At 38.8% G+C, this 14,030-nt stretch overlaps 1 protein-coding gene across 1 annotated transcript in view; it reads right to left on the bottom strand.

Annotated features, from left to right (window-relative positions):
- The window catches only part of PRKAR2B (protein kinase cAMP-dependent type II regulatory subunit beta), a 104,260-nt gene extending 90,236 nt beyond the window's left edge, over positions 1-14,024 (bottom strand). The window contains exon 1 of the mRNA XM_040472930.1: positions 13,622-14,024. Coding sequence (XP_040328864.1) covers positions 13,622-13,931 — 310 coding nt within the window. The 5' untranslated portion in view covers positions 13,932-14,024. The remainder of the gene's footprint in view (positions 1-13,621) is intronic.
- Between the last annotated feature and the right edge of the window lie 6 nt (positions 14,025-14,030).

The raw sequence follows: 14,030 nt of genomic DNA, 5'->3' as shown, positions 1-14,030 counted from the left end.
TTGAAAACCACCTTTAAAAACTCTAGTATATGTGCATAACACACATACACACACACAATGTTCACTACGGCACTGTAATGACAACAAATTAGAAACACCCAAAGTTATTTATCAAAGACTAGATAAAGCATCTATTTACACAAAGGTATACTACATAGCAATCTAAATAAAAAGTAAAAGTAAAAGTAAAATTTAAAAAATAATGAACTTGGGGCACCTGGGTGACTCAGTCATTAAGCATCTGACTTTGGCCTCAGGTCATGATCTCATTGTTCTTGAGTTGGAACCCAGAGTTGGGCTCTGTGCTGGCAGCTCAGAGCCTGTTGCGGATTCTGTGTGTCCCTCTCTCTCTGCACCTTCCCCCCTCATGCTCTGCCTCTTTGTCTCTCAAAAATAAATGTTAAAAAGAATTTTTTTTAAAAAAATGAACTAAAGGCACATAAATCAATATAACATCATCTCAAAAACTATTCTCAAAAGTACAGTGGAAAATTATAATTTACATAAATGAAACTTTTGTAAGTGGCGCAATTTATACAGACTTTGAAAATATGCAAAATAACACTATTTCTAAGCCAAGAATAAATGCCTATGTAGTAACAGTGTAAAAACATGCATAGAAAATATAAATGCTAAATTTATCACAGTGGTGGAGATCTATGGGGATCTATAGTTAAGAAAACGGGATAAGAAAGGAGTACACAAGGGACTTCTATCACACGTGTTTTCTTAAAAGAAAAAGCCTCAGGGAAAAAAAAAAAGCCTCACGTGTATAATTGTTAAAATTTGTTGAAGCTAGAGGATGACTTAGGTGAGCGTTCCTTACTTAGTCTCTGTTCTTTTCGGTACATTGGAAATCTCTCACAATTTGAAAAAAGGAAAAAATGTTCGCTCTACTTAATTTTGGCAGAAAAAAATCTCTCAAATATGTTCTGACATTATCAGAGCAACCAGATTAGTTCATGTTGTATTTTTTTTAACGTTATTATCTCTGACTTACAAAAACTTGATGTTTTGATATATGTATACATTGTGAAAAGATCACCACAATCAAGCTAAATAACTTCTCAATCACCTCTACATAGTTATTTACCACCGTGTGTGTGTCAAAATTTAACCTAACATCTATACTCTCAGCAAATTTCAAGCATACAATACGGTACAGTATTTATCATCACTGCTGCACAGCTGATCTCCAGAACTCATTCATCTTTCATTAACTGAAACTTCATACCCTTTTAATGCTAAACATTCTCTTAAAATATTTTACATAAAATCCCCTTTTTACAAATGAGTTTTTGTTAGAATTCAAACACTGAAATGCTTTTGGGATTCTTTTTAAGGGATTACAAGGAAATTATTTTTAAGGACTTATTATGAATCAAAAGTCCTAATATTGCCTTATCGATAAACTGTCATTAGTGACAGTCTACTAGGAAATCAAAGACCTGTGCACAATGCCACGTGTGCAAAAAGACGGTCTTTTTTTTTCTCCTAAAAATATATTAAGCTAGCAATGTGCAATGGAGCAAGTATAGAATTATGGGTTTTCAGAATAAAACCGCATTTTAATGGAAAACTTAGGAAGGCAGAAATTTGTCCCACCGTGAGCTTACTTTCATAAATATTATGACATGAGGAAATGGCAACAAGCTGTCAATTTAATGTAACTATTTTTTCCCAATTAATTTATATTTTAGGCACATATTCATATTTTTACTACAGGCATCTGCCTCATTAAAATCAACTGACTAGGGGCGCCTGGGTGGCGCAGTCGGTTAAGCGTCCGACTTCAGCCAGGTCACGATCTCGCGGTCCGTGAGTTCGAGCCCCGCGTCGGGCTCTTGGGCTGATGGCTCAGAGCCTGGAGCCTGTTTCCGATTCTGTGTCTCCCTCTCTCTCTGCCCCTCCCCCGTTCATGCTCTGTCTCTCTCTGTCCCAAAAATAAATAAACGTTTAAAAAAAAAAATCAACTATTTTCAATACTTTTACCTACATTTTCCTAAGATGTTTTAAAATGACTTGTGAAAACTTAAATGAAACTATAAACTTGGGAGAAGTTTACACAAATTTATTTATTCTACCAGTTAAACACGGATTCTCAAGGGAGGAGATGGTGTGAAAATAAAGCAAAGCTTTATGCCATTGTTTTTTGTTTTTTTTTTTTTTTTTTAGATTGGACTATTTACCTTACATGTCAAATAGAATTAAAGTGCTTGAGATTTAAAGGAGCATGGGGTTTTTAAAGTCTGAAACACTTCGCTAAACGATCTAAAGCCTTTACTTTTATATTTTTCACTAATAACTTTTTTCTAAAAGTACTATTACTATACTGCTTTGAAAGCAATCTCTAGTTTCTCACATTTCCAATCAAACTTCATTTTTAAAACTGTCCTGTTCTCACTGACTTCTAAATGTCGCCTGTTCTTTCTGTCACTCTCCCTCCAACAAACGTGCATGTAATACCTTACTGTATGCCAAACACTGTTAACTCATTCGGTTCTTACAACAACCCTCTCTGGTGAGTACTATCGTTACTCCCATTTCATAGATGAGAAAACTGAGTCACAGATGGCAAAGGAACTTGCTCAAGGTGCCAAAAGTTATTAATGGCAGAGCCAGCCATTTGGATTCAAATCCAAACCCCATGACAAAGTAAGTCATGTTTTTTGTTTAATTTCCGTTGTTTCTGATTTTTCATGTCACTAAGTTTTCAGCAACTAAAAGCAATCTGTTTTCCATACTGGATTTAAGAAATGTGAGAGGTGCCTGGGTGGCTCAGTTGGTTAAGCATCTGACAGCTCAGGCTCAAGTCATGATCTCGCAGTTTCGTGGGTTCGAGCCCTGCTTTGGATTCTGTGTCTCCCTCTCTCTCTGCCCCTCCTCCACTGGTGCTCGGTCTCTGTGTTTCTCCTTCAAAAATAAACATTAAAAAAAAAAAAGAAAAGAAATGTGGGGCAAAGCAAAGGGGGCTCTCCTGACCATGTTTATTACATTAGTGGAGGGGGAAAAGTGACAAGGTAGTGCAGGCAATAACTGAGGCAGAAAATAAACATTTTAAGACAAAATTATTTGGAGGCACCTAAAGAACAAGTAAGTGGAGGTGGCTGGTAAGCAGGCTGGCAGACACGTCAATCTGAATCTCAAAGAAAGGGAATGGGTGTGCTGGTGCCTGAGGAAAAGCTGGAGGGCAAAGGAGCTTTGGGGGTAGGCAAGATTCAGGCTTGAAGGAGGAATGATGAGGAAGTGGGGAGAGATAAGAAAAGGACAAAGCAGGTTCAGGGCCACAGACTAGTTTCGGATTTGGCATGGAGCTCCTGTAAGCAGAAGCAGTGACACAGAAGTCTGGGTGGGTCCGAATGTGTCCTCAATTAGAAAGCTATTAGAAGTACTTACCGGCAAGAAAAGCCTGTATGCGTGTGCTCTCTGCATTTTGCAGAGTGACCAAATATCAGCCTGAAAGAATATGGCCTCATCTTTAAATGAAGTCGAAACCTTCATAGCTGAAGACAGGCTATGAAATGAAAACATTTTAAAGTGCATTAATGTAAAGGATTATTAGGAGACTATCTTAGGGGTGCCTGAGTGGTTTAGTCTGTTAAGCCTCCAACTCTTAGTTTTGGTTCAGGGCATGATCTCACAGTTACTGAGTTTGAGCCTTACATTGGGCCTGCTTGAGTTGGGAGCCTCTTTCCCTCTCTCTCTGCCCTCCCCCCTCCCCCAAATAAACTTTAAAAAAAAATAAAGAAGGCTATTTAAAAAAACATTTTTTTAATGTTTATTTACTTTTGAGAGAGAGAGAGAGAGAGAGAGAGAGAGCGCGAGTGGGGGAGGTGCAGAGAGAAGGAGACAAAGAATCCAAAACAGGCTCCAGGCTCTAAGCTGTCAGCACAGAGCCGGGCATGGGGCTCGAACTCACGGACCGCAACATCATGACCTGAGCTAAAGTCGGACGCTTAACCAACCAACGGAGCCACCCAGGTGCTCCAAAAGAAGACGATTTTAAATGTTTACATGCCTTAAGAAAGTTTCAATCACATAAGAAGTACACATTTATGGACATTTACTATTCAAGTGAGGTTAATTTAAAATACACTGGAGCACCTACTATGGGCAGGAAAGCTTTGGGGAGAGAGAGCATATTTCTACATATTCCTGCCTGCCTGTGGCAAGGGCAGCTCACAACTGCAAAGCTTACTGAGATGCAAGGCATATTCATCTGCCATTCCGATAGCATTAATGTCAACCAGAGAATCTTACGCTTGCAAAGATTATTTGTGGGGTGAAATGTAAGTTAACCTCTGGAGAAAGGGTGGGATTTGGCAGAAAGTTAAGGAAAGAGGACTGGGCACTAAGAACCAAGAAAATAACTCATAGAATACTTGGCTATATCAGTTTTGTGCTGTATCGTATGCCTCTAAAGGTTGTGGTGGTGTTTTTCTTTTCTTTATTTATTTTGGGAGTGGAGGTGCAAGTGAGCGAGGGGCAGAGAGAAAGAGAATCTCACAAGGGGCAGAGAGAGAGAGAGAGAGAGAGAGAGAAGCGGGCTTCACCTTCACACTTTTTTTTCTTTTTATCTGAAGTGGGGCTTGAACTCCCAAACCATGAGATCATGACCTGAGCCAAAGTCAGATGCTTAATGACAGACAGCCACCTAGGCACCCTGGTGTTTTGCTTTTAAAGGCTGTGTTTTATTTACTACTTACTGGATAGAAACAAAAGAATTTCCTTTCTTTCATGTCTTTTTACAGTTAAAATTTGTTTAATAGGTAATATAAGTATATCATAAACATTTTTTCAGTTACAAAAAAGGAGATATTGTAAAGTCTCTCTCCTGATCAACTGTCATCTCCAGAGATTTCCCTCCTGAGATACTCTTTGAAACTGCATTTCTTTAAACTGTTTAAACTTTGATTTTCTTTTAGTTCTGACACGTCCATGATTTAGTGATGCTGAACTAAAGACCTACAATAGAATGCTTCTCTTTGTCACATCCCCAAAATTTGCACAAAGAATGCAACTACTCTACAATCTATGTTGGACTTCAAGAGGCAGACAGGACTACAAGTTAGGAAAAAAAAAAAAAAAAAAGCCTGGATCTTATTTCCTTCTCATAAGATAGGATTTTCTTCTCTATTTTACCACACTTCTGTTGAGTCAAACAATTAACTTATCTAATGAATGTCTATTAAAATACACACACACACACACACACACACACACACACACACAAACACACACAAGCCCCTACTACCTACAGGTCCTTTATAATGTAGGAGCTTAAATCAGGAAAGCAAAGTTCATCACAGCCACCTTATACATTAACAGACTATATCAAGTTAAGTTTTGGTCTCCAAAATGGTTCACGCACACCAAGAAGAACATAAAGCAATCCTTCAGCTTAAAGAAAAAAAATTAGGACTTGTTTACAATTACTTTTTACTTCTCCCTTTCAAAGTTTATATCGTAGGGTGATTTGTCATGTATAAAATAAGTTAATATGTTGGTATCTGCATAGCATTTATAAAGGCATATGTTGGGAGTTCATACTCAAATACATTCTCCTAGTGATGGTATATAATAAAGAAGTTTTAAGAATTAGGGGGCGCCTGGGTTAGGTGCCCAACTAGGGGGCTTAGCCGGTTGGGTGTCCAACTTGGGCTCAGGTCATGATCTCACGGTTCTTGGGTTGGAGACCCACATTGGGCTCTGTGCTGACAGCTCGAAGCCTGGAGCCTGCTTCAGATCCTGTGTCCCCTCTCTCTCTGCTCCTCCCCTACTTGCACTCTGTCTCTTGCTCTCTCAAAAATGAATAAAAAACATTAATAAAAAAATAAATAAAAAGTTTTGAGAATTAAATAGCTCAGTATATTAGGTGTTCATTTCTAAAAGTAAATATTTTGTCAAGTTTGTAAAAGTATATGAAGTGCTAATTTTAATGGGATACACAGAGAAAACAACTGTAAAAGGGACAGATCAACACGTGGCCAGACTATATATTTCTAGAGTTAAAAGTAGATAGCTTATTTTTTGGTATGTGGTTCTTTTCAACCATATTCCTGCTATCAGAGTTATTGAAAATTAGGTGTACCATGGTTAAGGAGATGGGCTCTGAACTCACAATGTCAAGTTCAAATCCTGACTCCATCACTTACTTTGGAGAGGCCTAAATGGCACATGGATAAATGGTCTTGCTGTCTGGCACTTCAGCAGCCAAAAATGTTAACAATTATAATTAAATAAAAAGAGCATCATTTAACAAACATTAGCTTTAGTAATTGAAATGAAACAGCTGAGTCACTTTTTAATTCAGCATAACTTTTTGGAAAGATGTTTTTTGGGCTCAACTGAAATGTATCTAAACAAATGGAAGCTTTTGCCTTCTTTTTAATCAAAAAACAAAAACAAAAACAAAAAACCTCAATATCACTCTCATGAGCTATTTTGTCTTGGAACAGCTAATATAAGTTAAACAATGTCAGTCCCTAGCCAAACAGATATGGGAATAACTGTATACAGTATATCTTCTTGGCTTCATTTTTATGTGGAACATGTGTTTATATTTTGACCTTTTGTCTTTTTTTTTTTTTTAATGCAGAACCATTTTTAAACATCAGCAACTGGAATGATTTTTTTTTTAAGTTTCCAAACATATTAAGTTACACATGGCAATGCCTATTGCTGAAACATTTATAAATGTTACACCAACTGTGTTTACAGTTCTGATTTTTTTTGGATTGTTTTGTTTTCATATAAGCCATGACCTGAAAAATTTAGCTCAAATTCTTTCCACAAAATAATTACATAATGGAACAGTCTGAGTCATTTTGAATTTCCGAAACACAAAACTCGCTCCCATAAGATAAAGACAGTGATGAGTATCATAGTGGGGTTTTTATGACTAACTCTACCATAACTAAAAGGTATTGATAAGACTGGAAGGACTATGAGAACATGGTGATTAGAATTCATCCAACTGAGAAAAATCACTGCACTCTTTTTTATTTCCCATTGCCTATCCTTAAGCAATTGACATAAAAATAAAGTCTAAAAGTAATTTCGCTGCAGTGAAAAAAAAATCAAAGAACAAAAAATTTGGTAATTCTGAAGACAAAAGTACAAAAATACTTCTCTTTAGCCTTGCCTCTTAAACCTTATCTATCACCTTGATGGAAGAAAGAATTTATAACATGTAAGTTAATATAAATAGCACATAAAATGTAAGGTATAGTTCTATGAAAAAGAAGACCAAAATCAATGAAACTGGGGTTAAGGAAATTATTACGCTGTCAGTGCAGAGCCTGACGTGGGGCTCAAACTCCTGAACTGTGACTTGATGACCTGAGCCAAAGTAGGATGCTTAACTGACTGAGCCACCCATGAGCCCCCACAAACGGATTGTTTCTTCAGAAGTCCAGAGATGGTCAACTTAAGAGAATAATCATTTCTTTTTTTAAGAAAAAAAAAAAAAAAAAAAAGGAAGGAGTTGGCACTCGATATTTCTACAGTGAGTAAATGAGAGAATGAGTACAGCATCCTACCTTCCAATTTGCATACGTTCCTTCTCCTAACAGGTCACCCCAGGTCCCAGCCCCTTTCTGGTATCAAATGACTGTGGACACCACTCAGGCTCTGTGGTCAGTCACTCAATCTCCTTCACTGAACCCCAACCTCTACCAAAGGCCTTCTTTAACTGCTAGTACTCCCATTACATGACTTTCTAAATGGATCACAAAGAAGCCTCCCACTGAGGAATTCAAAGGTCTCTTGTCAGTATTTACACAGTTGAAAAAGAAACACATTTGGTTTTCTTGAGGCAGCCAGGAACAAAATCTTGACAGCTGGAAATTTACTGGAACCCACAGGGCTGGGATTTGCAACTATATTTCAAGGGATTTGCAACTATATTTCAATAATAATAATAACCATTTAATATTTACTCCATCCTACCAAGACCCAGCACATCCCTATGTGCAACCTCAAATGGAAAGCTTAGAACTCTCTTATGTTAAATAATGGTTGATCAGTTGGATTTTTAAGACATGCAGACAAATTAAAGTATTCTTCAATTTTTGTTCTGGTGTTTTCCTTTTGTGCTCTCTTCAGACAAAGTACAAATTAGTCAAAGAACCTTACACAAATCCCAACTGATTTTACTCTGCTCTTTCTCCCTCCCACCCTACCTTTTCCCTGAGCCTAAAGTAACAGATGGGTAAGAGTTTGAGAAAAGACACTATTTCAAGTACTTTGATTTCCCGATTTCAATCCCCAAAGCATTCACTTATTACTACTATTAAAATGAATAATGTTTTACCTGTTCTACTCTAAAAATCACCATCTAAACTCAAAATATTTTTTTAATTTTAAATCTTCTCTATTATTGTTTTATGCTCATAACTAAAATAATGGCATAAATATTTTAGCCATTGTCATGAATGATGTAATTTCCATTTCAGGAAGATTTAAAGCTACCATATAAATTTAAAACTTACCATGTAAATTTCTAATAGCCAAAGGCAATAAAGTCTCATTAATTTAAAAGTCTGGAGCTCTTAGCTACAAATGATGAGTTGAAAGGATGTGGGTTTTATTACTGCGCAACATAACTTCACATTAAATCCCAAGTGGAACTGCCACGTAAGCTCATTTCCTACTTCATTTCTCTAAAAAGTGTAAACACTAGATTCATTTCCACAAAATATAATGAAATTGCTATTCTGCAAGAAGTTTACACTCCTGTAAGATTTCATGTTAATGAGGTCATTTGTCTTACATGGAAAACAATGCTTGCTATGTGCACTGTCCTGAGGGACCCTTATAAATATTAATCCATTTATCCTCTAACAATCTTATGAGGTGAGTACTACTACCGTGATTATATGTCAGTATGCTTAGCACAGGGCTTCAGATGTGAAAGAAAGTAAGTGTTGTCTGACTTTCATGAACATTTTCAAACGAATTAAATGTATTGAAGAGGTTGATGAAGAACTAACAATTGGATGCTTTGTCTCATAATCATCTCCAGCAGCCACAGAGAGCAAGCTCTAAATAAGGACACAGAGATAAAAGTGAGCCTAATACATCAGCCAAAGCAACAATTCATTAAACCTATGATTACTCTCTACATGTTCCCACTGTCAATTAGGCCAAGAAGTCAATAGGTGGAAGTGTTTTTTTTACTCCCAGGATGAGCATGGTGAAGAACACTTTCACAGAAGGTTCTTAGGAAGCCCATACATGTATGTATAAATTTGTTCTCTTAATCTCATCCCACCACTACGAGCTCCAATATTTTCTGTGATTTTAAGGATCTCTAATAAATTCCCCATATTCCCCTTAAATTGTAAAAAAAAATCATAGGTAGATACGATTTTCCAATAAAGATTTGACATAGGCCAGAGTTAAGAGGATTAAGTCATAGTTTTTACATGGTGAATTTCTATTTATATATCTTGACATGCTTGCTTTATAAGATATTCTATATTTTTGGCTTGTGTACCCACTTTGAACTCTAGATTTTTCTTCTAAAATATGGAAAATTAGTCCTCTATATTTTGTATACAGTTTATTTTTTTTCCAGCTTGATCTTCATGTACCCATAAGTAATTTAATTTTCTTCTGACCACTTGTCAATTTATAGGGATAATTTGGAATTTTATTTACTTCATTTTATAATTTCAGCAACTTCACTGAAGAAATTATTGAGCAACATAAGACCTCACAGTGATGCCTACGTGAAACCATTGATTATCATAGATTCTACTCCAAGCTGGTACTGATCCAACTCTTTGGCCTACTGTAAACCCTTTTAATATATTCTAAGCCTGGGGATACTACCCTTTCAGAAGCAACATGTCATGCTTGAGGTGCTTTCTGTAGCATGGGGAAGAGGGAGGCAGTCTCCATCATAGCTTCGTTAAGGACTTAAGACTTCCCTGGAAGGGTTATTGCCATATGCCATTATCATTCTAACACCTGAAGGTTGCCCTTTTATCCAGAATTGAAAGCAAAATGAAAGTAACACAAGTAATAAAATTAAAAAAACAGAACGGGAATGGGAGAGCTACCAGCAGAGAAAGGGATCCTTCAGATCCCCAGGAAAGAACACCAACTTCACCCATCTGACCATTTGGCCTACTGCTATCAACGACCAGGCTACCAGACTCTGACTCACTTCTATGTTTCAACCACCACACTGAGGTCAAAGTCATATATTTGATCCCTACCTGAGTCAAATGGGAAGCCACCTCACTGTCAAAAATGTGCCCAACCTCTCATAAATATCATCACTTGTCCTAAAGGGATTCATGAGAGTGGGTATGAACCAATCCATGCAAATTCATCACCATTACTGGAAAAATAACCAGGAAAACCTGATCCGTGAGTCAGTCCATTGTACAAATTTCATTTAGGAAGAACTCTCTGATGGTCTTGGGGCAGATAGATGTTAAGTAAGAAACCAGGCTCTGCCACTTAACTAGTTCCATGTGTAATCTTGGACACGTTCATTTATCAGAGCCTTATAGATAAAACACATCAAGGGTCTCAAGTAGAATCTGACACAAAAGGGATGTTCACGTGATGTTGGCCCCAGCTCCTCTTAACTTTTAACCTGGGAGTTAAGAGAAGGATGGAGCCAGGTCCACCAGTGTTTCAATCCTGGTTCTGCAACACATTAGCTGTGAAACACTGGGCAAGTGGCGGCCTCATCTTTCTCATAAAGCTGGGATAATGAATCAAAGTATTCAGATAATGCCTGGCATACAGCAAATGCCAATAAGCGGTAGCTACCTCTGTAAATGTTAGTAAGACAAAGACATTATTATCATCGCTATCTGTTGATCAGTGTTTCTCACAGTGTGGTCAGGGAACTATGGATATAAGAATGACCCAGACAGTCTGTTTAAAAAAAAAAAAAAAAGATCCCAACCTATTCAAAAGCTCTCCTAGAGTAGTGCCAGGTAATATTCATTTCTGAATCAAACTTCCTTGAGATGTATACTAAAATTTAAGAATGAGCGACCCAGTTGGTCTTGTGCTGGGTCACAGTAAATTAAGACTCGCCAGCTAGTACTTATTCTTTACTATGCTAGGAGAATTGCCCGGTACCTGATGTTTTATATTTTGGAAATTCTTTGGAACTAAACATTAAACTGATAGGCTCACTCCTGTTATTTTTTCTTCCTCCCAATGGTACTATTTTGACTTTTTCCCCCACTCCAGCCAGGGGAAGGCAAACTATGGCCTTGGTCTGTGGCCAATTTTCTACAACCCCAACAACCAGAGCAGATGTGTATTTAAAATGTTGTTGAAAGAAAGAAAGAAAGAAAGAAAGAAAGAAAGAAAGAAAGAAAGAAAGAAAGAAAAACATATTCAATGGAGACATTGTGTTGCTCAGGGCATCTAAAATATTTACCGTCTAGCCCTTTACAAAAAGGTTTGTCAACCCCTGATAGTCTATATATATTTTTTTTAACTGCAGATCTCATACAATTTACATGCTTAAAAAATAGTAACAATAAGGGAGAATTAATTAAAATAGAAGATATTCTAGTAGATATATTCTAGTGCACCTAATAGAGGCAAGTACCACTGCCAAAGTTTTTGTTACACACGTATGCGTGTGTGTTTATCAGATAATGATCAAATTGAATTTGGCTGTAGTCAAAAAGTAATTTTAAAGTCCTTGAGGGCAGGGGTGGGAAATAAATAGTGCAATCGGCTAATGAGCATTCATTAAAACTCAGAGTAATTTTTACAATAAAGGTGCCTTGGAGAACATAAAAAATCATATAAAATGATCCCTGCTGCTTAGAAGTTAATGGCTTATTCATTACAAAATGGTAATAAAATCGGTTTTGTGTACCATATACACTGTTATAAGGAGAAAATGGAATCATCAATGCAAAGTATTTCAAAAGTATCATACTAGAAAATATTTTAGTTATATTAATATATCATCTCAAACATATGCAGGTTTTTTTCTTACCACCTCCTTAATTCCTAGTTTCCTCCAATCTGGGAAATGAGTCTTTTTTTTTTTTCCTTTGTGTGTGTGCATGTGTTATGTATGTGTGTTTGCATGCATGTGTCAGGAGAATAAAAGAAAATGCTTCTGCCCTTTCTGTGTCATCCATTATTGGCTTCTTCTCAATTTAAAATATGCTTTCTTTTACCTTTCTCTTGTTTCTAGCAAGAAAAGCACTTGATTAAATTCTTATGCAAAAAGAACAATAAAGACTATGATCATCTTATCCCTAGCAATACTACAAAGTCCAAAATTAAAATTGTTAAGGTAACAATTTTTCTTCTTCTCTTCATAGGACACAAATTTCCAGGGTATTTGTGATTGTTTCAGGCCAGCTAGAAATACATTAATTTTATAACACATTTGGACAAATTTGCAAAGGAAAGAAACACCTTCCTAGGAACATACTCCAGGAAATAACACTTTAAAAGATTTTCATTCTACAGAATACACTGCAGACACACAAACCACAAGCAGTGTAAATAAATACACACTGGTGCAATGCTGAAATGCACATCTGTCTTACACCACAAAGAGAAAACCCTTCCACACCACGGTATTTCAGCTTGGGATGCCATAAAGACGGGATTTAGGCATGTAGTGTAAATACAGGAGGCTGCAAATGTGTGTGTGTGTGTGTGTGTGTGTGTGTGTGTGTGTGTGTGTTAGGGAAAGAGGGTTGTAAGCAGAAGGGGTGGGACTTGTCAGGAGCAGCTATTTGAGAAAATTCCTTTTTCTTTCCCATTCATTCTTTCCAGCTTGTGTCTGGCACAGTCCTTACAATTACTCACTGGCTTTTCATTCTAAAGACAACCAACAAGCTTTCAGAACTTCCTACAGTGTTTTTCACATACTTTGTTTTTTTAAAAGGCACCAAATCATTGAATATTTGTTTTAAATAAAAAGTAAACCATTAGCCCGGTTCCTCATTCCAAAGACCCCATGAGTTGCCGGCTAAACAGGATCCTTTGTTGTGTGTCCAAAAATAACACAACGCGGTATTGGTAAATTGGGAAACAACAGATCACTCCGTTTCCAAGAGTGTCAAAGTTATTACCATAAATTTCGATCTGCCCCAGTGAGTCCAATTCCATGCTCCTTTCAGGGAACATGCGGTCCCAACGGCAGCAAAGCCAATCCAATTGAATACCCCTCGCCTTTTCTCTTTGGACACCCCATTAATATAAGGGCTGCAAGAGGATGCCAAGTGGGCCGGTTTCCTCTACGCACAATGGTATCCGTACAGCGAAATCTCTCCAACCACAGTGAAAGTTGTCTTTCAGATGCCCACCCCACACCGGCCGTCCAGTGCCAGAGAGCCCAGGACGAGAGGGGGCAGCTGGGCAGAGAGCCGTCACCTTTCAGCTCCCCACCTCCCCACCCTCCCCACGAGGGGGAGGGCACGACACGAAAGCAGAGTAGGAAGGTGGGCGAGTGGGAGAGACAGAAATGGATGCTGAGGGGGTGGGCGAAATGGAAGGTAGGCTAGGTGGAGAACGCGGGGAGAGGCGGGTGGGCAGAGCTGCGGGATTCTAGAGCAGAGTCGGGGAACGGCGCGGGCGAGCGGGGGCGCGCAGGGGGTCGGGTCCTCACCGTTGAACGCCCCGGTGTCCGCGGCCTCCTCCTCCTCCTCCTCCTCCCCGTTCTCGGAGTCGGTGTGCATGGGCTCCTCCGCGAAGTTGACCCCCTTGCTGGGGGTACCGCCCCCGGCGGCGGCGCCCGCGTCCCCCCAGGTCCTGCCCTCATGGCCGAAGCGCGCGGCGCCTTTGCGCTCGTTCTCCTGCTGCAGGCGCGTGAAGTGCTGCAGCGCGAACTCCAGCAGGTCCGCGGGCTGGTGCCTCAGCACCTCCACCGTGAAGCCTTGCAGCAGCTCCGTCAGTCCCGCGGGGATCTCGATGCTCATCCTGCCTGCCGGGCGGCGGGCGCCTGGGCGCCGCCCTCGCCGCCTCCCCGGACCGGCCTGCGGCCCCGCGGCCGCCGAGAGAGCGCGGACGGCACTAAC

The sequence above is a fragment of the Herpailurus yagouaroundi genome, unplaced genomic scaffold (genome assembly GCF_014898765.1).
Source record: "Herpailurus yagouaroundi ecotype Mexico unplaced genomic scaffold, PumYag 100, whole genome shotgun sequence".
NCBI classification, from domain to species: domain Eukaryota; kingdom Metazoa; phylum Chordata; class Mammalia; order Carnivora; family Felidae; genus Herpailurus; species Herpailurus yagouaroundi.
This window is presented reverse-complemented; position numbering and strand designations above follow the sequence as displayed.